Genomic DNA, 25,149 nt, shown 5'->3' with positions numbered 1-25,149 from the left:
TTTATAAGAAAGTTCAATGTGAACACATAGTACAGAACATTGCCTTTGTTTTGGAATTTATTTATTTAATATGACAATTTCATTTGTATTTAGTTATTCCTGATGTTGAATGCTCATCTTTATTAATGATGAGCTACCCATTTTCTGACTGAGGAAACAGAAAATTGTCACTGCCTAACAGCAATACTCAAAACAGCCTGTATGAAAGGAAAAGGTATATCTGTGTGCACACAGATGCATACACATGCATACACGTACCTATACATGTACACACGTGTGTACATATGTGCATACACATACACACATACACGTGTATGCACGTGCACACGTGCATGCACATGTACACGTGTGTGCATGAGCGCACATGCATGCACACATACGCACATACATGCATACACACGCATATGCACATACACGTACACTCATATACACACATACATATACACACGTACACATGCACACACATACATGCATATACACGTGCACATGGACACGTGGACACGCACATACACACGCATACACACATGCACACACATGCATGCGTACATGCATACGTAAGTATCATCTCAGGTACGTGGATTCAAAATTCTGATGCAAACGAATAATTACAAAACAGGGTAGGGTGTCAACAAGTGAGAATTGAGATGAAAGTTCTGATATGTTCCAGAGACAATACGGGAGGTCGTCACATCACATAAATATCTTACCCATTTTAAACGTGACAATTCCTGCCAACATCGGCCTGGATTAAGATGATTTCATTGACATAAGGAACAGAAAATATAATATTTATTCTAATGAGATTCTGTAATCATTACATTATTTTCACAATTATAAGTAATCACTAAATAACTTCCTCCCAAGGGTCTAAAAATAAAAATAAGATAACAAAAGAAGGTCACAGTCCTGACAGCTTTATCATGCAAATCACAACTGTGAAAATTAAGCATGTTTTTGAGACTATGCCCTCCTCAAATATCCTTCCTGGAATTTTGTACCAGTAATGGCTGGTAATTCATTGTTATACCAGCTGGAAAGTATATCATTTGGGGTATGTGAAGTAAACATGTAAAGAGAAATGACCACACACACCTGAAACCAGGCCTCATTTCACAACTGTTTCCTACTTTCGATTTGCTTAGTTTACTTCATGAGGTATCTCGAGGAGAGAAAGCAGAGCTGGGATCTGCCCTGAGGCTGCTTCGGGAAGAGCTGGGTGGGCACCAAGACCCTCAGGCCGAGGGCTGAGCTGCGTGGCTATGACCCCATCACTGCAGCTCCCCAAGCGTGTGTCCCTGTGTGTCACGCAAACCCCTGCCACACAGGTGACACACGCCACACGCCTGACACAGGCTCAGCACACAGGGAGCTGCAGGGGCCTTTGAAAGCAGTATGCTGAGAATAGATAGGGCTCAAGGACAGTATCTCCAATTGAACTTTTAATGAACTCCCGTAGGCGCCAAGAAGGCGGGCAGATAAGGAAGAGCATAGAAACAAAGAACTGAGTAGAAGGTTACATCTGGGAAAAGAAAGTTTGTTTTGCATTGCATTCTTTCTGCTGACGTGGGGTTTATGGAGTATAAATAAAGTGAGGCGGAGGCTCTGAGCGCGGCCGCCATGTTCTCTGTGTGTCTTTGTCTTTTGTGTGTTCTTTCATTCTCCACCACCCCCGGCACGGACCCCAACAAGTGGCGCAGCGAGCAGGGTCAGCACGGGTGAGTAGGGGAGAACAAGAAGGGGAACCCCCTAGGGGCGGGTAAGGCCCGGATATTGTTAAGGGGAACCTTCTTAAGCTTTCATTATGGGGAATTCCATCTCTCTGGCCTCAGAATATTTACGGCTGTTTCAAGGACTGTTGCTGTCTATAGGAGTAAAAGTGAAAGAAAAAGACTTTGAAGTGATGGTTTGCCCATGTTGAACAACATTGTTACTGGTTTCAGTATCAGACTAAAGTGCAGCTGAATCGCAGAGAATGGTTACAGGTAGTAAAAACTCTGCTTAGAGCTCTCCAGTTAGGGGATATTATGCCTCTAAAATTGTGGACCTTGTGTGACTCTATCACTCAGACATTAGAGTTACTTGAGACTGATTCAGAGTGTGGTAATGTAGCCACAGGAGGAAAGATATCTGAGGATTTGGAAAAAATAAAAATAAAATAAATCTGAAATGGAGCCCATTTGTGCCAGGATAACAGAGGATGGGGGGGGGGGTAGCAAAAGGGGGAGAAGAGAAAAAGCCAGCTCTTCCTTCTTCTAAGGGAAATTCTGACATGCAGTGTATTATGGAAATGCTTCAACAAATATTACAGATATATTCTTCTAATTCACCTTTGCGAGCTTTCCCTGTTTCTTTTCCTTCTGCCCTGTTAAAAGAGGATTTTCCAGTGCCTCCAACCCCCCGGCTTCCTTATCTTTACCTTTGTTTGGCAAAGTTGAAGCCCTGTTCACATCAGACATACTTTAAATTTATACTAAACACCTGTTTAATATGTTAAAACCAGTGTATATGTATATCTTATTGTTTGTTAAAATATTATGAGTATTTCAATAGTCAATAAATAAACACATTAATATTAACTATTAATATTAATATAGTATTAATAACCCCAGCTAGGAAATTGTTATGTTATAGGGGTGCATAGGTTCCACCAATTTACACTCCAAACAGAAGTTGAATATTCGAGCTGCTTAATACATTAACTACCTCTTGATATTTTCTGTGTTTTTAAATTTTAACCATTGTATTGTGTATGTAATGATTCTCAATTTGGTATTAATATACATATTTCCTAGTGAGTAATGATGTTAGACATATAGGTTTATTGTCATTTCTTTGTTCTGCTACTTTTGGTTGGGTTATTTGCCTTTTCTTATTAATATGTTGAGATTCTTTATATTTGGGGATATGAGTATTATTATATATTATATATACTTTTAATTAAAAAAAATTTAAGGAGCTGGATCTGTTTCCAATTATTTGTGCTTCTTTTGCTCCTAATGCTCAGTTTTCAAATGGTGGCAATAATGTCCAATTTAATGCCTTACAAATTAAATTTTTAAAAAGAAATGAAAGCTGCCATTTCTAACTATGGACCTCAATCTCCTTTTATCCTTGGTCTTCTTGATATTTTTCATCAGAAAATTTGATAATTCCTATAGACTGGAAGACTTTGGGGAAGGCTTTTCTTGATCGTTCTCAGTGGTTACAATTGCACAGCTGGTAAATGAACAAGGCACATGTATAGGCTAGAAAAAATGTTATGTGTGATCCCCCTGGACCCACTGAGGAACAACTCACAGGCACGGACCAATATGCTACTCTTAATGCTCAGGCTGGTTTAGATGATGTTGCCTTTACTCAAATCAAGACTTTGTTTTTAAGGGCCTGAAATAAGGTAGAGATAACAGGAAAATGTTCCCTTTCCTCTGTGAAGATTTTACAGGGCACAAATGAACTATATTCAGATTTCGTAGCCCGTCTTCAGGATGCTGTCTTCAAAATTGTGGGTGCTGGCCTTGCTTCAAAAATTGTGTTATAAACATTGTCTTTTAAAAATGCTTATGCTGACTGTTAAAAATTGTTAAAATCGTTAAAGGCCAATGGGGCCAATTTAGATAAATATATTAAAACTTGTGTTAGTGTTGGAGGGGCTATTTATGATGCTCAATTATTTGCTGGAGCTTTGTCTAAAGCCTTAAAAGGAAATAACAGACAAGGTGTTTGTTTGCAGTGTGGTAAACCTAGACATTTCAAAAAAAAGAATGTCATAAAAATTGAACACTTTTATCCCTCAAGGCAGAAAGCTGCCTTCAGAGGTGTACAAATATTGTGGTAAAGGTCGACATTGGACAAATAAATGTCGTTCCAAAACTGATAAAAGTGGAAATTTACAGTCTCCTCTCCTGGGAAACGGGAGCCGGGGCCCACAGGCTTGGGGCCCCAACAATTACAATAGAAGTCTACTACAATATTCAGTGAGCAATGGCCTACAACATTAAGGAATAAATTCAAGTCCTCCTTAAGGATCCCACACCTTACCCCAGTTTCTCAGCTTTATGCGGCAACTAAGCAGAGCGCCGCTGCTGACTTAGCTATTACTCAGCCTTATACTTTGTCTCCTAATAGAGGAGTATATAAATTAGCTATTAGAGTGTGTGGCCCTTTGCCAAAAGGACATGATATTACTAATAAAATGTTTATTTTGGTACAAGTTTCACAATTTATACGCCTAGAGGCAGGGGAACGTATTCTCAATAGAGAGGGTTTCGTAGCACAGAAAAAACTGTTTTTTGGGAAACTTTAGTTTCTAATCAAAAGCCCTTATGTTCATTGCACATTAATGGGATAGTTTTAAAAGAGTTAATTGATACGGGGGTGAATATGTCTATTATTTGTTTAAATTAGTGGCCTATACAATGGGAAAAAAGACAAGTTTCAATTATACTCACTGGCTTGGGTGCTGCTTCTGTGATTTATCAAGACGTAGAACCTTTAACCTGTGTCGGTCCTAAAGGTCAACAAGGTCAAGTGTTTTTTTTAATTTTTATATTGTTCCTATCAATATTAATTTTTGGGAACAAGATCTTTCACAACAATTTGCTGCTTTTTTAAACATTCCTCATATTTCCTCAGCTGCCAAAAATAAGATGTTCAAAATGGGCTACAATCCTTTAAACTCATAGCCACCACTCCTATTTAGGTGAAACAGTGACTATTATTTAAAGAAATACTTAGGACTCTAAAAGAGTAAGTCAAAAAACAAATGGCCGAGAGGAATATAAAGCCACGTATTTCTGCATGGAATTCCTGTCTTTGTCTTGTCTTAAAATTATAAATGTTTACATTAAACCTAGGGAAAGTTTACAGCCTGGTCTTCCTAATCCTGCCCTTATCCCACAAAGTTAAAACCAGAGAAAAGCAGCAAGATGCTTTTGTATCATTACAAACTCAGCTTTCTTTCTACTCACTTAATATTGCCACAGAAAAAATTTAACTGGATTTTCTTATCAATATTTAGGTTATACCTTGGGGGCACAAAATATTCGACCCCAAAAAATTCAAATTCGACGTGATCATTTAAAAACATTAAATGATTTTCAAAAGCTTCTAGGAGACATTAATTGGATGCGTCCTGTTTTAGGAATACCAACATATCAGTTATAACATCTTTTTTCTATTCTAGAAGGAGACAGTCACTTGGACAACTCACGGCATTTAACTCCTTTGGCTTTACAGGAACTCCAGCCTGTTGAAGAGCAACTTCAAAAGGCCCTTCCTTTTGTTTATTTCATACTTTACCTTCTCCCACAGGAATGATTCATCAAACTAGTCGACCACTAAAATGGATCTTTTTGTCCAATAAAATATCTAAACGCTTGGCTACTTATATCGATCGTTTAGCTGAACTGATCATCAAAGGACGGCATCACTGTCGACAACTTTGGGGAGGAGATCCTTCCTTAATTATCTCTCAATTCACTCATAGTCAGATCACTTATCTTCTTGCAACTTCTGATTCTTGGCAAGAAGCTTCATCAATCTTGAGTTACAGTTTATCCTTATCCCTCGGTGCAATAGGGAGAATTGTTTGCTATTCTCATGGTCTTACTTGATTTCCCTACTACTGGTTGTAACATTGTTAGTGATTCTCAATACGCCGTTTATGTTACTTCTTATATTTCTCAGGCCACTTTACCTCTTTGTACTACTTCTTCTCTTCAGAAATTCTTTTCTTTGTTGTCCTTTACTTTGAGCCAACGTCGAGCTCCTTTATTCATCACTCATCTTCGTTCTCATTCTCAACTTTCTGGACCATTAGTTCATGGTAATACTCAGATTGATTTGCTTTTAATCGGCCACCTACATGCTGCAGAACAAAAATATACTCTACATCACACTAATAGTTCTGGCCTTCAACGATGGTTTCATTTAACTCATAAACAAGCTCGTTCTCTTATTCGAGCTTGTCCTTCCTGTGCTCCTTTGAGCATTCCATCCTTCCATCCTGGGGTTAATCCACGAGGTGTCCCTTCTTTTAGACGATTAAAGTATGTTCATCATACCATTGATACCTTTTCTCATTTCTGTTATTACTCATCTCTTAGCTTATTTCGCCATCATGGGCATTCCTCATACTTAAAACTAATAATGCCCCTGCCTATGTCTCTCGTAAATTACAAGTTTTCTTACAGCAATACAATATTCAACATATCACCAGTATCCTGGGCAACAGTCAAGGTCAAGCCATCATTGAGCGCACAAATTTAACTTTAAAAACTTAACTATTAAAACAAAACAAAAAGGGGGAAATGAGCCCCCCAGAAACCAGATTTTGAAACCAGATTTTGAAGGTTCTTTTTACCTTAATTTTTTTGAATCAATGGAGACAATTGCAAGACTCTGCTGTCGTAACCCATCTTTCCTCAACTCCCTCGGTGATAGTCCCTGCTGACAGTTTAAAGGTTTGGTATCCTAATGAAGAAGGTAAGCATGTTCAAGGGCAAGTTCTAAAACAGGGACGGGGCTATGCTCTTGTCCTTACAGGGAGTGGACCTGAGTGGTTTCCTACAAGATGATTGAAACCCTGTTGAAAAGAAAACTGGATTCAGCATGCATTTCTTCCTTTGTTAGATGTGCCTCGGCGGGAGACTTATTTCTCTTAGTGAGGCTTTGTATGAATATTGGACTTATATTCCCTTTCCACCCTTGTATCAGGGAGTCGCCTGAGAGGAGGCGGAAATTAAGGTTTTCACCAATAACATTACTTGGATGCCATCCCCCATATGGACAAGGACAACATAGAACGTTAAACAGCAATTATAATCAGCACATACCAATTTGGAGTGGAAGGACTTCCAATATGTATGGGAAATAGTCCTCATTGTCTCCGAAAATTGCATGAAGCTTGGGCTGTTCGTTATAATCATAGTCATGTGGCTGCTAATACTGTTATTATTGTAGCTAGAAGTTTTTAATATAATCATACTGTATATAGTAATGAAACTATTCCTAGTTCTTTACTTTTTTGTCCTATTCTAGAGGTTTCTCCTAATATTGAGGTGCTGGAGTGACAATAATGTCGGGGAACTAAACCCCGGATTTTATTAGAATACAACGGGATGCAAATAACTGATTGAAGTGTGCACGGTGATTTTCAAACAAAATTTAGTCACATACCTTTGAAATGACAATGGGTAAATAAAAGTATTGCTGCTAACAGTAATGAAACCTTGGTATGGCGTGAAGGAGGCCTGAAGTACAGAGTTATTTTTGGAAGTTGTTAGTTGCAGGCGATGCCATTAGCACTTTTGTGGGGAATATGCCCCTTTATCTTTCTAACCCGAATAACTCCTTTCATATTCAGTTATATCGGAATACCTCCTGATATATTATTGCTTGTGTCCGTAAGCCCCACCTATTATTAGCAGGAAATTTGACATGGGATAATCTTACGGGGACTGTTAATTGTACAGATATGTGTACATTTTTGTCTTGCCTCAATCATTCCTGGTGGCACAATTTTACTGAGGATATTTATATCCTCAGGGCTCGTAAGGAAATTTGGCTACCTGTTAACCTTACACGACCATGGGGGGCATCACCTCTTGAGACTTATATTTGGACTTCTCTCCAGCGAACCCTCCGTGCCCTTGGACTTATAATTGCCTCGGTGATGAGCCTTGTCGCCATCGTCTCCACTGCAGCCATAGCAGGATTCGCTCTTCGTCAAAGCATACAAAATGCTGAATTTATGCAGCAATGGCACGAACAATCTCACCGGTTATGGCTTCAACAACGAAACATTGATTCTCAACTTGCTGAAAGATTGGACAACATGGAGCAAGCATTGACATGGCTTGGAGATCAGCTCACTGTACTCAGTACTCGGATGACATTACAATGTGATTGGAACTCCACTCAATTTTGTGTAACGCCTGTGCCTTTTAACATCTCTCAAAATTGGACTGTAATCCGAAAATTATTAGTAGGCCATAAAAATATTAGTTTGGACATCCAGGAGCTCACTCAGAACATTTCCGAAGCATTTCGACAACAATTACATGTGTTGTCCGGAACTGTAACCCTTCAGGAGCTGGGTCAGCGCCTTGCTTTAACCCATGGACCCAGATGAAGATATGGACTTCTACAATCTCTGGAAGTATATTGCTTTGGGCACTTGGATTGGGTCTACTTCTTTTGGTGATTCGATGCTCCCTCCATCGCCTCCAAAAACAAAAGAAAACACAAGAACAAATATGGGCTACCTTTTTAGGATTGAGGCAAAACAAAAAAAAAGGGGGGGAAATGCAGGGGCCTTTGAAAACAGTATGCTGAGAATAGATAGGGCTCAAGGACAGTATCTCCAATTGAACTTTTAATGAACTCCCGTAGGCGCCAAGAAGGCGGGCAGATAAGAAAGAGCATAGAAACAAAGAACTGAGTAGAAGGTTACATCTGGGAAAAGAAAGTTTGTTTTGCATTACATTCTTTCTGCTGACGTGGGGTTTATGGAGTATAAATAAAGTGAGGCGGAGGCTCTGAGCGCGGCCGCCATGTTCTCTGTGTGTCTTTGTCTTTTGTGTGTTCTTTCATTCTCCACCACCCCCGGCACGGACCACAACAGGGAGCGATCAGTAAGTGGTGACTAGAGAGAAGTGACGGCCTTCAGCGTGGACGGAGAAAACAGGCCACAGACTCACAGAGGAAACGCCACAGATCCACAGACGGAGAAAACACCACAGATGCACGGACAGAGGAAACACCACAGACGCACGGAGGGAAGAAAAGCGCCACAGACGCATGAAGGGAGGAAAAGTGCCACAGACGCAGGGACGAAAGAAATGCCACTGACGCACGGATGGAAGAAACACCACAGACGCATGGATGGAGGAAACGTGCCACAGAGGCACACACGGAGAAAACAGGCCACAGATGCACGAACGGAGGAAACGCCACACATGCACGGACAGAGGAAACAGGGCAGAGACGCCCACACACCAGTGTGGAACGTCGGACAGGAACGTCCTGGCCATGCACTGTCCACTCCCCCTAGAGACTTCCCACCCCAGAGCACTCAGGATGGCTGTGGAGCGCCTGCCACGCACCCCAGAGGCGAAGCTGGGGAGCCAGAGATGAGCAGGTTCACGTCCATCAAATGCAGCTGCAATCCCTGTAATAACTGCAGGTCACTATTAAACAGAAGGGCACCTCACTTGGAATAAAAGCACTCTGCATAAAAGAACTAAAGATTGGCTGGAGACAGCTTAGAAACCGTCACCATTATTCTTGTTAGTGACAGTGAAGCTTCAAGAGTGGTCATTTTTCCTGTAGAAATCCCACAGAGGTGATTCCTGGAACTCATTTAGAATATTTCTTTCCCAGAAACCACACAACCAAGAACTTAATAGTGCCGTCTCTTGACCAGAAAGATTCAGATTTCTGATGAAACTAAACCCTGTCCAGCCTCCTGATTCTAGAAGATGCTATACAGAAAAGCTAACTCAAAGGGGTCTCATTTCTTTTGTCGTCCATGACACATATAAAAAAAATTTTTAAATATACAAAAAATGTAGGAATTGTACAGTGAATACCCATGTGTCTACCCCCTGGATCACAGATTAGATTTAAATGTAAAGTTCTAAAGGTTCCCAGCTAAGGAAACGTGCAGTGTAAGCCTCTACCTGGTTAGAACCAAGGGGAATGGAATGAGCTTTCCCCAGCCTTGCTGCTCAGCTGGGAGGAGCTGCCACAGCTCAGCCACCCCACCCCAGAGCACCCAGGATGGCTGTGGATTTCCTGCCACCCACCCCAGACGTGAGGCTGGATAACCAATCGCGGTGTTAAGAATGAGCCAGCCTTTAGAGGCCATGTGGTCTGTACTTGAATAGAAAATGTTCCAGGAAACTAAAGATTCCAATGCATGCACTGAATTCCTAACCATTTGAAACCCAGGCTCCTCATCTATATACAAAGAACAACACTCTCTCCTGGGAAAGCATTTCAGAAGCACGAAAAAGGATCCACATGAGAGCAGCTGAAAACTACAAGGCATCATGCAATTATAAACCTTTTTCTATATCTTTGTTTCAAGGAATGTCAGCATTCTAAATATTGCAGTTCATCCCACATCACCTTTCAGGAGCAAATCATAACGATCAAAACTATCAGCAGAATCACTACCAGCTCAGTCACCACGTGCTTCTTCTTCCCGCATGACAATTCCTGCAGAACGATGGGACCATCCCAGAATGGCTCCCTGCCATCATGTGCCCATTCTCCTTCCCCAGGGAGCTATTCCTGTACTCATGGGGCATGGGAAACCTGTATAACGTCACCAGAAAGTCCTTGTTTGACTTACACACTTCCCAGAAGGACTGATTTTATCCAGACTCCTAACTGTGTCAAACACTAAACCTGAAAAATCATCAAGAAACCAAAGAAATGTAAGGCCAGGTCCTGCCCCAGGTGCATGGCTACTAGGTGAGAAATAGAAAATGAGACATGAAAGGAAAGTTTTAAGATATTCAGACCATCACTGGATGATTCCAGGAACCCATTACAGATCATTGCTGTTCCTAATAACAGGAAAGAAATTCTAAAATCCCAACAGGCACGGTGAGTCCCTCACTTGCATGAAGTCAAAATAATAATCCATCACTCTCTTCAAAAGGACAAAAGAAAAACTCTACTTCCTCTTCATATTAATTTGTGTAAAGCAACTTAAGTGAGAAAATCTTAATGTCTGGACTGTGATATCAATAGCAAAATAATCCCAAGATTCCCAATTAAAAGATACAGATGGGCTGAATGAATTTAAAACAAGAAAAACTGACTATATGCTGCCTACAAAAAACTCAGTTCAGCCGCAAAGACACACATAGACTAAATGTGAAGGGATGGAAAAACACATTCCACATTAATGGAAATCAAAAGTGAGCAAGAGTAGCCATATTTATTTCAGATCAATCACAATTTAAGTCAAAAACTGTAAAAAGGAGACAAAAAGGTAATTATATAATAAAGAGATCAAAATAGCAAAAGGATATAACAATTACGAGTATATGTGCACCCAACAACAAAGCACTCAGATATATAAAGCAAATATTAGTAGATCTAAATAGAAAGAGAGGTCTGGCGCAGTGCCTCATGCCTACAATCCCAGCATTTTGGGAGGGATGTGGAGGCAGGTGGATCACCTGAGGTCAGGAGTTTAATACCAGTCTGGCCAACATGGTGAAACCTTCTCTCTACTAATACAAAAAATTAGCCCAGCATGGTGGCACATGCCTGTAATCCCAGCTACTTGGGAGGCTGAGCCAGGAGAATCACTTGAACTCAGGAGGTGGAGGTTGCAATGAGTTGAGATTGCACCTCTGCACTCCAGCCTAGGCAACAACAGCAAAACTCTGTCTCAAATAAATTTATATATACATAAATATACACACACACACACACATATATATACGTGTGCGTATATATATATATCTATCTATATATATATATATATATATGGAGAGAGAGAGAGACAGAGAGAGACAGGGAGACACCAACACAACAATAGTAGGAGCTTCAAAATCCCACTGTCAGCACTGGAGGTCATCTAGACAAAAAATAACAACAAAACATCAAATTTAAAGTCCAGTGTAGACCAAATGGACCTATCAGACATTTACAGAACATTTCATCCAACAGATACATAATGCACATTCTTCTCCTCAGCACATGGAACATTCTCTAGAATCCACCACATGTTAGGCTACAAAAGAATTCTCAATACATTTTTTCTAAAATTGAAATAACATCTAGGATACTCTCAGACTCTAACAGAATAAAGCTATAAATCAACAACAAGGAACAGACACTTCTCAAAAGAAGACATTTATGCAGCCAATAGAGACATGAAAAAATGCTCATAATATAGAATGAGACCACCACTTCTCCTGTTGTCTTTCCCAACTTTTCCCGTCTCCCCTTTTCCCTAGTTTATAAGACAGGAGAAGGGGGAGAAAACAAAAAGTTGGAAGGAAACAGAAGTAAGATAAATAGCTAGACGACCTTGGCACCACCACCTGGCCCTGGTGGTTAAAATAATAATAATAATATTAACCCCTGACCCAAACTACTAGTGTTATCTGTAAATTCCAGACATTGTCTGAGAAAGCACTGTAAAACGTTTTGTTCTGTTAGCTGATGCATGTAGCCTCCCATCATGTTTTGTCTGCGGCTAGTCCTGCTACAATAATCACTCGCCATCAGAGAAATGCAAATCAAAACCACAATGAGATACCATCTCACACCAGTTAGAATGGCGATCATTAAAAAGTCAGGAAACAACAGGTGCTGGAGAGGATGTGGAGAAATAGGAACACTTTTACACTGTTGGTGGGACTGTACACTAGTTCAACCATCGTGGAAAACAGTGTGGTCATTCCTCAAGGATCTAGTACTAGAAATACCATTTGACTCAGCCATCCCAATACTGGGTACATACCCAAAGGATTATAAATCATGCTGCTATAAAGACACATGTACATGTATGTTTATTGCGGCACTATTCACAACAGCAAAGACTTGGAACTAATCCAAATGTCCATCAATGACAGACTGGATTAAGAAAATGTGGCACATATACACCATGGTATACTATGCAGCCATAAAAAAGGATGAGTTCATGTCCTTTGTAGGGACATGGATGGAGCTGGAAACCATCATTCTCAGCAAACTATTGCAAGGACAGAAAACTAAACACCGCATGTTCTCACTCATAGGTGGGAAATGAACAGTGAGATCACTTGGACACAGGAAAGGAAACATCACACACTGGAGCCTGTTGTGGGGAGGGGGGAGGCGGGAGGAGGGAGGGATAGCATTAGGAGATATACCTAATGTAAATGATGAGTTAATGGGTGCAGCATACCAACTTGGCACGTGAATACACATGTAATAAACCTGCACATTGTGCACATGTACTCTAGAACACAAAGTTAATTAAAAAAAAAAAAAAACAAAACAAGGAGAACTTTCAAAACTGTATAAATACATAGAAATTACACAATATGCCCTTGAATAGCCAATGGGTCAATGAAGAAATGAAGAAGGAAATTTAAAAATTTCTTGAAATAAATGAAAACAGAAACACAACATATCAAAGTTTATGGTATACAGCAAAAGCAGTATTAAGAGGAAAGTTTATAACAATGAACTCCTACATTTAAAAAACAGATTTAAAATAAACAACCTAACAACGAACTGCGATGAGCTAGAAGAGCAAGAACAAATCAAATCCAAAAGTGGTAGAAGAAAAGAAATAACAAAGATCAAAGAGGAACTAAATAAACTTGAAACTAACAAATATAAAAATGAAGAAAAAAATATTGGTTTTTTGAAAAGATAAATAAAATAGACAAACCATTAGCTACACTAAGCAAACAAAAAGAAATCCCAAAGAAATAAAATTAGAAACAGAAAAGGAGAATGATAGTTGATACTACAGAAATACAAGGGATCATTACAGACTATTTTGAACAATTGTATGTCAACAGATTGGAAAATCTAGAAGAAATGGATAAATTCCCGGACACGTACAACCTACCAAGATGGAACCAAGAAGAAACGGAAATCCTGAAGAGACCAATAATGAGTAACACGTATGACTAAGTAATAATAAAAAGTCTCCCAACAAAGAAAACCCCAGAACTAGGTGACTTCGCAGCTGAACTCTACACATTTTTATTTCAATTCTTCTCAAACTATTCCAAAAGTATTGAAGAGGAGGGAATTCTGCCAAGTTCATTCTTCAAGACCAGCATTACCCTGATACCAAAATAAGGCAAGGACACAATAAAAAGAGAAAACTATAGGTCAATATTCCTGATGAACACAGATGCAAAAATCCTCAACAAAATACTAACAAACTGAATCCAACAGCAAATCAAAAAGATTATACACCATGATCAAGTGGGATTTATCCCACGATGCAAGGATTGCTCATCAAACACAAATCAATAATCATGCTACATCACATCAACAGAATTAAGGACAAAAACCATAATATCATTTCGATAGATACAGAAAAAGCATTTGATAAAATTCAACGCTGCTTCATGATAGAAAGTCTCAACAAACGAGTCACTGAAGGAAACATACCTCAACACAATAAAGGCCATATGTGACAAACCCACAGCTAACATAATGGGGAATGGGGAAACACTAAGAGCTTTTTCTCTGAGATCTGTAAAAGACAAGGACGCCCACTTGTGCCACTCCTATTCAACACAGCACTGAACGTCCTAGTCAAGAGCAGTCAGGCAAGAGAAAGAAATCAAGGGCACCCAAAGTGGAAAGGAGGCACTCTAATTATCTGTTTTCAGACAATGTGCTCTTATATATTAAAAAAAAAAAAAGACTCCAGCAAAAATCTCTTTGAACTGATAAACAAATTCAGTAAAGTTACAGAATACAAAATCAACATATAAATATCAGTAGCATTTCTATAGACCAACAATGAGCCAGTGAAAAAAGAAATCAAGAAAGCAATCCCATTTAACTACAAAAATATAAAATAAAAATAAAAATACCTCAGAAGAAATCTAACCAAGAAGGTTAAAGATCTCTATGAGGAAAACGATATTCTACCCTCGGAAGGTAGAACAGTGGCTTCTAGAGACAGGAAAGGGCGGCGGGAAGGCAGAAAGGGAGAGGTTGTCTAATGGATACAAAATTACATCTAGATAGTAAAAATAAGGGTTAGTGTGCTATAGCCTTGTAGGGTGACTATAGTTTACAATTTATTGTATATTTTCAAGCAGCTAGAAGAGAGGATTTTAAATATTCCCAGCATTAAGAAATGACAAATGTTTGAGATGATGGACATGCTAATTACCCTGAGTTGCTAATTACACACGAAAAACATGTATTGAAATATCATACTGTATCCCATGGATATGTACTATAATGTGTCCATTAAAAATAATAATTGTTAAAAACCCAAGGGTCATTTCTCATGTGTCCTTTGTCAGTGTTGTGGTCCATTGGTGGAGACCTAGCCATTTGCAAGTAAGACTATAGTCACTTGAGCTGAAAGCAAATGAATCGTCACAAAAATTACCACTGGCACCGAGTCTTCTTTCCAGAATTTCCTGCCCACAGCACTGCCACAGTCACTGTGGGCAGGAAAGACACACTAGCACCCAAGTTTCAACCCCAGTAAAGTTGATGCTTTTATTTCTCTGGTTTGGAATAGGTGTGTGTTCATAATTTACGTTTACTCCAACTGTCCCCTTGCTTAAATAGCTTCTTAAGGATAACTTCCTCTTACTAAATCCCAACAGCTTCTGAGCATCCATTATATTCTCCAAAGTAAATAAAAAGAGAAAACGTGTTGAAACCCTGATAATGTTCACTTAAGAATCCAGCATGATGTACAGCTTGAAATGGCTACTCCACCTTGTTCCTTTACATGACTTTTAAAGTAGCCCCAGTTATTATACATAATTGAAGTCATAATTTCTGCAATACCATTAGGTCCACGAACGGTGGGGCCAGGGGACTTCAAAGTCTGTCTCCGATTTTTTTTTTTTTTAAAAAGGAAAGCTCATGAGAGTAGGTAATGAAAATAAATATTCACACAACTCGGAACAGGGGATGGTGAAACATAAAGCTCCAGCCTGGCACAGGTGTCCAGCCAGTGAGGGTGGGGACACAGACTCATATGGTCCCCACAATCCCTCAGAAATGCCACAGACAGGTGGGTGGCCTGAGACAGAGCCAGGCTCCGAATTCCGGGAGCTGTCTGGCTCATGTGCACCTCATGTGGTCCACACTGCACGAGGATGCCCAACGTCACCAGTCCCGGTGCAGAACACAAGAATGCCCCATGGCATGAGCCCCCGCTGCACAGCATAGCCCGAAGGTGCCAGCTCAGACTCCTACACACGCTGGTCACCAAGGCACTGCCCTCCAGGAAGGAGGACCCCAGAGGTCGTGGCAGGGTGAGGTTCTGCTCTTCATCATCCGCGAGCAGAGGGGAAAGTCCCAGCAGACATTTGGGGAGCCTCTACACGTGGTTCTGGGACTCTGAGTGGAGGTTCAAAGATGTCCCCAGGTACGCCAGACTCAAACCTAAAAAAGACCCATTCTTCCAGATATGCCCAGACTGGAACCTATATAGGCCATCCTTCCTAGCTTTTCTCTGGAAAAGCAGGCTTAAAAGAGTATCGACTAAAAGGGGCCACCAGGAAGACAGAAGTCCTATCTTTAAAAAAAGATTTTTTTTTTTTTTTTTAAAAGAGGTACTGAGGCTCTGACCCATCTGAGCACAGAGTACATGCTCGGCAACCTCTGTCAGAGCAGAGCAAGTACACACATGCTCTCCATGCCCTGTGCTCCCAGCACCCGTGCTCCCCGCACCCATGCTTCACACGCCCGTGCTCCCCACACCCGTTCTCCCCGCACCCGTCCTCTCCACGCCCATGCTCCCTACACCTATCTGTGCTCCCCATGCCTATGCTCCCTGCAGCCGTGCTCCCCGCACTGTGCTCCCTGCGCCCATGTCTGCTCCTCGAGCTCTCTTCCACTGGTTTCCTCTGTACATCCCTCTTGATAGTCACTGTCACCTCGAATCACCTGGCTAAATGGAGGTAAAGCAAAAGTCTAGAGTAGCACATTGGAGGACAGAGTGGAAGTGGCTATTTACCAAGCAGGGCTATGAGATGAGCGCATCTGATCCCCATTAATCCTGACGGTCAGTTGATTAGCCCTGTTCAACAGCTGGGGACACTGAGGTGTGGAAGGACGGGCTTGCTTACCCCAGACGATGCTGACAGTGTGGGCCCAGCCCAGTCCCACAGCCACCAGGAGGAGGCTCCTCACTGGGCAGGCGCGGAGGTGCAGCCCAGAGAACGCTTGGGACCCTGGCACAGACTCCTCAGGAAGGAAACAGAAAGGCCCACAGAGACTCAAGCAGCACAGAAGAAGGTCACCCACAAGTTAAAAATAGATGTTTGTGCTTTACCGTCCCAGAGTGCTAAAAATCCAACCCACTCACACGCACAGCCTGACGTGAGCCTGGCCTCCTGCAGCACTGGGCTAAGCGAGAGACGTACCTGCCTCTCTCCCGACAATAGCAGACTTGGCAGCTATTCTTCAATGTACTTGACACGCTTCCGTGAGGGATTAAGCGACACTCTGTCGACACTGGCTAAGTTTAATCCTGACACAGCCAACCATCTAGATCTGCAGTGAACAAACAACTTACTTTGGATGATTCTGCCACTAACAAAGACCCTGAATCTCCCACCAAAGCTTAGTGACACGACTTACCTTTCTGTTTTCATTTCAGGTACACTGGCCCACATGATCTAATTTACCTGCTGATAATGCCTTGGAAAGACCACCAGGGGGCCCCACACCATTTTCAGCTTTAGAGGGATGTGAATTTCCCTTTGATGAGAAAGGTGATGGGGAAATAAAACAAGGATCCAAAACAGATGCCTGTGTGTTTCCTGGGAGTGATAAAGTCAGGAACTGCCTCTGTGTGTCAGGCGAGGGAGTAACAGAGACAATGGCACCAACTCCTGAGACAGAGGACCTGATGCATGGTGCAGCTACCGCCTGTGGCCAAGGAAATTCCAGGGAATGTAGACCCCAGTTGTATGGTACAGCCACCATGTGCGACCACAGAAATTCCAGGAATGCAGACCCTCAGTCACATGGTACAGCCACTATCTGCAGCCACAGAAATTCCAGAGAACGCAGACCCTCAGACACATGGTACAGCCACTATCTATGGCCATGGAAATTCCAAGGAATGCAGACCCTCAGTCACATGGTACAGCCACCATATATGGCCACGGAAATTCCGAGGAATGCATACCCCAGTCGCATGGTGCAGCCACAGCCTGCAGCCACAGAAATTCTGGAGAACGCAGACCCCAGTCGCATGGTACAGCCACTACCTATGGCCATGGAAATTCCAGAGAACAGAGACCCTCATTCCCATGGTACAGCCACCACCTATGGCCACGGAAATTCAGGGGAACGCAGACCCTCAGTCACATGGTACAGCTACCACCTGTAGTCACAGAAATCCTGGGGAACACAGACTCCAGTCGCATGGTGCAGCTACCACCTATGGTCACAGAAATCCTGGGGAACACAGACTCCAGTCGCATGGTGCAGCCACCACCTGCAGTCACGGAAATTCCAGGGAATGCAGACCCCAGTCACATGGTACAGCCACCATCTATGGCCACGGAAATTCCAGGGAACATAGACACCAGTCGCATGGTGCAGCCACCACCTGTGGCCATGGAAATTCTGGGGAATGCAGGCCCCAGTCTCTAAAGTATGAACTTCACTGCAGTGAATGTGGAAGAGTTACTCTCTGTGCAGAGCTCAGTATCCAGAAGGGGAGATGGCCCCAGGAATGCCTTCCTCCTCTTCAGAGCTCAGGGCCTAGGGCTGACACCCTTGGGAGGGGTCCTTGTTCAGCAATTGTGCCTGGAGAGGGTCCCCCAACACTCACCGTGCACCTCCTAGGAGCGGAGGCTACAACAGGGAGCCAGAGACCAAGCTCTGCTCAGACAACAGTGAGCTGATGGCCTTCCACTCTAAGTTCAATAGGGACCCAGGGACCAAGCTCTGCTCAGACAACAGTGAGTTGATGGCCTTCCACTCTAAGTTCAACAGGGACCCAGGGACCAAGCTCTGCTCAGACAATAGTGAGCAGATGGCCTTCCACTCTAAGTTCAACAGGGACCCAGGGACAAAGTTCTGCTGAGACAACAGTGAACTGATGGCCTTCCACTCTAAGTTCCAACTGCATGGAATGTGTATTCCATGAATGCTTGTTAAATGAATGATTCATATAAGGTCATCTGCGCTGACCTTTGCTGGTCTGCTGACTGTGAGCTTCAGAGCATAGGCCTCATTCCTGGAGCAGCCAGCTCTTCCCAGAGCGACGGCCACTGCAGGGCAAAGCCCAGAGCTTGTCCTGCAGCAACACACTCAGGACCCTGCGCTGGGCACGCTGGGGGCCTCTCCAGCAGAAGATCCCCAGCCCTGACCTTGCAATACCAGTGAACCCCAGGGGAGTCCCAAGTGCTCAAAATCATGTAAATGTCCATTGTGATTTAACATATCAATTTTAGAAGAAAGGGCATATTGCCACCTCCCTCCTCAAATTAGGGACTATAAATCGATCCATCACCCTAACTGAGACTCTGCCTTAAATTCTGCTAAAACTACCATCCAAACACTCAAATTTACATTAGCGTTAAGGGGAAAAAAAAACTAAAACAAACACCTGTAAGAAACGGTCAAGTAACCTGTGATACATCAACCCAAAGATTAAACATGAAAACAATGAAGTAGCAAGATATTAAAAGAATATAAACTCTATGTACATCATGGCCCAAGGTTCTAAAATTACACAGAGACAAAGACTGGAATGGAAGGGGGATATGTTTACAGATACATTTTTTATTTTTTAATTTTTAATATTACTTCTCTAATGTATGATTTGACTAACCAGATAATTCAGCAAAAAATAAAAAAATTAATTGTGCCTATAGATAAATATGTAAAGAATCCTTTTCTCTGATGCCGATGGAATTAGTTTGGGTCTGACCCACAGTCTTCAATCTTTTAATTAAGACACAAAAATCATCTTTCAAGCTGTTAGGAAAAAAAGAAGAAAAAGATTGAAAACCAGGAGCCCAGAAGAAAAGGACTCGCTATGTATCACAGCGTCTCTCCACGCCTCTCCACCCCGGACAGTGCTCCCTCTTTCCCCATTTTCATACCTACTGCACAAAACACTTAGTAAAGAACTATCTCAATTCATGAGTCACACAGCACAAAGGGCCAGTGTCGCTGCCAAACATACCCTGCAGCCCCAAAACGAAGAGGCAACTGGTTCCTTCCTTCCTCAGTGAAGGAAGAATGAGAGGCTGCTGGTTGTCATTTTAAATCTCACACCTCAATGTCTTAGCACTTTCCTGCTTTGTTGGTTTCCAGGGCTTATTAAAATTAACCACCCCACCCCCCCCCCCCGCGGATATTGAAGAAAGAAAGCAGGACGGTTGTGCAGGCTTCCAAGAGGCAGAGCCCTGCTTCCGCGGCCACCTCTGTCTTTCTACACACAGCAGCCGGGTTTACCAATTAGTCTCCCTTAAAGAGCAGTTTATGCTCATCGCGAACAAATGGATGCAAATGCTTCTTTTGAGATGCAGCAAGTTTTGGGCCCTCAGCAGAAAGAAAGAAGAAAGAAAGGAAAGAAAGAAAGAAAGAAAGAAAGAAAGAAAGAAAGAAAGAAAGAAAGAAAGAAAGAAAGAAAAGAAAAGAAAGAGAGAGAGAGAGAAAGAAAGAGAGAGAAAGAAAGAAAGAAAGAAAAAAGAAAAGAAAAAAGAAAGAAAGAAAGAAAGAAAGAAAGAAAGAAAGAAAGGAAGAAAGAAAGAAAGAAAGAAAGAAAGAAAAGAAAGAGAGAGAGAGAGAAAGAAAGAGAGAGAAAGAAAGAAAGAAAGAAAAAAGAAAAGAAAAGAAAAGAAAGAAAGAAAGAAAGAAAGAAAGAAAGAAAGAAAGAAAGAAAGAAAGAAAGAGAAAAAACAGGGCACTGGCACAACAGTCATAACCTCTGTGTGGCACACACACAGAAGGAAAGTTAAAGCCCTGGAGGCGGAGGCGTTCGGAAAGGGAAGGTGGAAGTAGGAAGGACGCCCACGGGATAGAGTGGTCAGAAACAGACCACCTCACCAAAGGGCGCCTTAGACGTTCCAGAGGACAAAATGCCCCTCTTTCCAGGGTAAACACCCATTTGCCAAACTCAGCCAGTGACGGTAAGCAGGAGTTTGCTTTTTTTTTTAAGGCGTCTGAGTAACGATGACAAGAGCAAGAAATGAGCTTAATAATGGGACTGACAGGGCCCTGGGCTGGTGACTCTGCTGATGTGCACAGCATCAAAACCCAGGTTCCTCAATGCGCTCCCTCTGCAGTTCAGGACAGCACTACAACTCACCCCATCAATCACTGCTTAAAAAATCAGTTCTAAAAAAAGACGACCCATTTGAAAGCAGCCGGAGGAGGAAGACAGAGAGTGTCTCACAGAATCCAACCGCTTGTAGCCTCGGAACCATAACAAGAATATGAAACTAGCGGGTCCAGTGTGAGGCAGAACAGAGACGCCGTCACGGCTCTCAGGAGGCTGAGCAGGAAGCGCATGGCTCAGGCCCTGCAACGCCCTAAGGGCGCCTGGAGCAGCCCACAGGCCTGTGTCCTTCGTGTGGGTTCACCTTCCTAGTTTCCTGGGTAAATTCAATGTACAGCATTTATTCGCCAAGAAAAGAACATTCAAATCAAACTACTGTCATAACTCTGAAGGGCTCTTAACACTCCAGTCCACACGTTCAAAAGCCCACAAATATCAGTGCTGCCACTGTGCAGGTAACAATGTTTTGGATGCATCATGCACGTAACCAGTAACGACGTTTTCATGTTTTCCGTAGCCATCTCATTCAGGATACTAAAATGATCTGTGACGACTTGATACTTAGTTATCTGTGATTTTCAGATAGATTTAACAGGGCTACCTGGCCAAGAAGGCCTCACCCTCCTGAACCTGGGCACCGGTGCCCCTACGTGCACCCGGGGCCTGGGGAGCGCAGTCTCCACCACCTCTCGCTCTTCAATGTTAAATGTCCTCCCGGAGCGCCTGCGTCGTGGGCCCAGGCTCGGCCCCTCCTGGAGAGCCCTTTCCACATTACAGGACAGGGGAAGCCCAGAGCCCGCGCTGCAGCGCCACTGACGTCCCGGAGTCCCCGATTCCTGCTCCTTCCCTTCCGCGGAGGCTGGCGGGGAGGGCCTGGGACCCATTTTAGTTTTCGGTTTTGTCACGAGCCGGAAGGCGACAGCACATGCGAGCGCAGGAAACCCTTTTTTAAAATCTTCCAACGGAAACGCGAGGGGCTGCCGGACTGCCTCGGAGACGCTAGGCGGGAACCCACAGCACCCCTGCCTTTTCCCGCATTGCAGCAGCCGGGACCCCGCCCACGCCGCGGGGGGCCCGAGGCGACAGGAGGCCCGCCGAGATCCGGCCGTTTCTTCCTCCACAAGCTGGGGGGTGGCGTGGGGCGGAGTTGGGGGGCGGGGGCAACTTAAGAAGTGATCGCGCTGTACCCAGGATTCGGAGGGGAAGCCCGGCCCCATCCTACAGCTCAGAGGCAGAACGACCCCGGAAGGTGCTCCAGGCGACCCCCTCTACCAGGCTCAATTTAAAACATAAACCGGAGAGGGTGGAAAGCTCACTATTTTCCGAATGGAGGTTCCTATCGCCATGTTCCTTCCTCCTCCGCCCCACCCGGCATGGACCCCGGGGCTGCCTTGCCGGCTCCCGCCGCCCCGCAGGTACCCCTGCCGCTCCCGGGCACGGGCTTCTCCCCAGTTCTTCCCATCGCTTCCCCGCGCTTCTCCCCAGTTCTTCCCATCGCTTCCCCACCTTTCCCCGGGTCCTCCCATCGCTTCCCCCTCTTCTGCCCGGTTCCCCCATCCCCTTCGCCCTGTTCTCCCCTTCTCCCTCTTCTCCCCTTCTCCGTCCGTCCCTCCCTCGCCGCCCGGAGGGGGGCGCGCACCTTGAGCATGTCCCCCGCTGGTCACCACGCCGATGGCCTTGCCGGCCCCGGAGAAGTGCTCCAGGAACTTCCGCAAGGAGCCCTTGGGGGCCCGGGAGTCTTCCGCGTCCAAGGCGAGGAGGCCGAGGGCAGCCGCTAGTCCGGGTGCGCAGCAGGCAATGGAGACCCTGCCCGCGTGCGCCCGACTCGGAAACGCTGCCCCGCCCGCGCCCCCGCCCGGCCCTAGCGTCAAAGGGCCTTGACGGGCGGGGCCCAAGCGCACAGGAGGGGCTGCGGGGGTGGGGCGCGGCTAGGGGCAGGGGCAGGGGCAGGGAAAGGGGCAGAGAAAGGGGCAGGGGCTGGCCGGGGCCGGGTGTGGGCGGGAGGACCTACTACGCGGGGGTCGTCGTAGGTGGCTGCCGCGCTAGCGGTGGGTGAGGTCGCGGAGGCGGGGGTAACACCACAAGTGGGCGGAGTCCCTGGGGGTGGGGCCGCGTTGCCGGTGCGCTACCCTTGCGGGTGGGTTGGAGGACTCTGGTTGGGGCCTTTAGAGATGCCCGGAGCGCCACAGGTGGGGGCAGGGGCAGCGACCGGGGGAGGGGAGACCGCAAGGGGGCGGGGTCACATCGTTCGCTGGGCGGGTCAAGGCAGGGCGGAATAGAACGCCGGGAGCATCTCCCGGGGCGGGAGGGGGGGGGCAAGGGAGACCGTGAGTGGGCGCGAACGCCGGGGCCGGTGGAAACCCCGCACTTGCGGGGAGCGCCGATGGCGGGGCGGGGTGGAATTGGGGCGCGGAGACCCCACCTGGACGCGGAGGCTCGCGGCAGGCCCGGTAGATCCGGCTGTTGTCAGCGCCGAGCCCGGCCGCGCGCACAGCTTCTTGGTGGCGGCAGGATTCCTCCTGGGGCTGCGCTAGGAGCCTCTGCGCGCGGCTTCCTCGATCCCCGCCCCCACGTTTTCTCTGCAGCCTGAGGTCGGGAAGGACGCACGGAGAGTGGATCCTCCAGGTGGTGGGAAAAGCTGAGCGCGGCGAGCTTAGCTATGACGAAGCTGCGATTTCCCGGGTCCACGGGGTCTGTGGCGCTCCCGGGCCCCCAGCTCGTCCCGTAGGGAGAAGAATCCTTGGGGTGGGGGAGAGTATCGGGGCGCTACACTCAGAGACGCATGGGCGCGCGAAAGTCAGAGTGGGATAGGAGGAGGCGCAACGGGACTGACCTGGCGGGGAGGCGGGACGACCCTTCCTCCCTATGGACAGGCGCGCTGCTGTACGCTGTGCCGACCTCGGCTGACTTCACCGGCCAACTCCACGTGCTGAAATACGCACATCCAAAGCGCTGTGCCAGTTGCCCATCCACAGCTTAACAGCCTGGTGCCAGTTACCTGCGATGGGACAGGGAGCAGCCCCTACAAAAGCACGGGCTTATGGGATCCCGGTTCCTTCAGTGCTCACCCCACGAAGAAGGGCTCCCAAACGGCCACACTCGAGGGCTTTCCGGAGGATGGTCCTGCGCAGTGGGTGTTTGTTGAACAGATAGGAAACAACAAAAGAGACTAAGAAGAGGTTTGTTCTATGAACCCGGGAAAGTGAAGCAATCGCAAAGGAGAGTCTCACCAAAGGGCAATCCTGGGGAAAAGATGGAGAGGCATGGATTTTTCTTGGATGTGTGCCTCATCCTGGGGCTCATCCCGCTGAGCATCAAATATTCATTGCAAAAGAGGAAAAAAAATATATGCTGCAGACAATGCTGGATAGTCTAATCTCTCCCTTGGCCAGAATTAACGGCGAAATTCCTAACCCCTCGTGGTCCTCAGAATCACCTGTCCTATGCACACCCCCATTAAACCACTGAAGTCCAGTTTCTGGGAGCTCAGCCAGGAAATGTGTAGTTTTAAACAAACCACCTAGGTTATCCTGATGAATGCAAAGTCAGAGAGCGCTGCTCTCATGCAGTGAACCTGAGCATTATTCTATTAATTAAAAGGGAGAGGCGAATCCTGGCTGTCTTAAGGTGGCAGTTGAGTGGCCTTTGCCTTCTGGCGGGCAGAAGAGGAGACCGAGGCTCTAAGCACCTGCACCCACAGCTGGGCTCAGGATCTGTGCTGGAGAATAGAAGGGCTAATTTAATTATTCATGCCTTTTTAGAGCATGTTACATGTGGAGAAGGTGGGCCACACTGAATTTTATTTTAGCCAAATACCCGTTATCTCCTTATACAATTGATATTTTTATATTGAACATTAGGGGATTGGTCATTTGTCATCAAATTGTCTGTAATACAGAAAATGATAGATACAACCTAACAGTTCAAACATGGTGAGTTAAATAAATGATGGTAAAAATATGCGCTGCAATAATATTTAGTTGCTGTTACCGCTACAAAGATATGTGTCTACTGACATGGAAATATGTTCAGGACATACAAATAAGTGAAAAGGCAGGCCTAGACGCAGTGCGAGCCTGTGTGTGAGTGCGTGCGTGTGTGTGTGTGTGTGTGTGTGAGTCTGCATACATCTGTAAATGTTTCTGAGCATTTTATTTCCTTTCTTT

General features: G+C 44.7%; 1 protein-coding gene and 1 long non-coding RNA gene across 2 annotated transcripts in view; one reads left to right on the top strand and one right to left on the bottom strand.

Moving 5' to 3' along the window:
- The window catches only part of LOC144334884 (uncharacterized), a 201,400-nt gene that overhangs the window by 119,994 nt on the left and 56,257 nt on the right, over window positions 1-25,149 (bottom strand). The window contains exon 2 of the mRNA XM_077966729.1: window positions 22,623-22,911. Within this exon, the coding sequence (XP_077822855.1) occupies window positions 22,623-22,911 (289 nt within the window). The remainder of the gene's footprint in view (window positions 1-22,622; window positions 22,912-25,149) is intronic.
- LOC144334928 (uncharacterized) lies at window positions 1,609-19,345 on the top strand. The gene is made up of 2 exons (XR_013405200.1): window positions 1,609-1,715; window positions 17,339-19,345. It is a non-coding gene; the product is annotated as an uncharacterized LOC144334928 (long non-coding RNA).

Source organism: Macaca mulatta, chromosome 15 (assembly GCF_049350105.2).
Source record: "Macaca mulatta isolate MMU2019108-1 chromosome 15, T2T-MMU8v2.0, whole genome shotgun sequence".
Classification (NCBI taxonomy): Eukaryota; Metazoa; Chordata; class Mammalia; order Primates; family Cercopithecidae; genus Macaca; species Macaca mulatta.
Note: the sequence above shows the minus strand (reverse complement) of the source record. Positions and strands in the feature narration are given on the sequence as shown.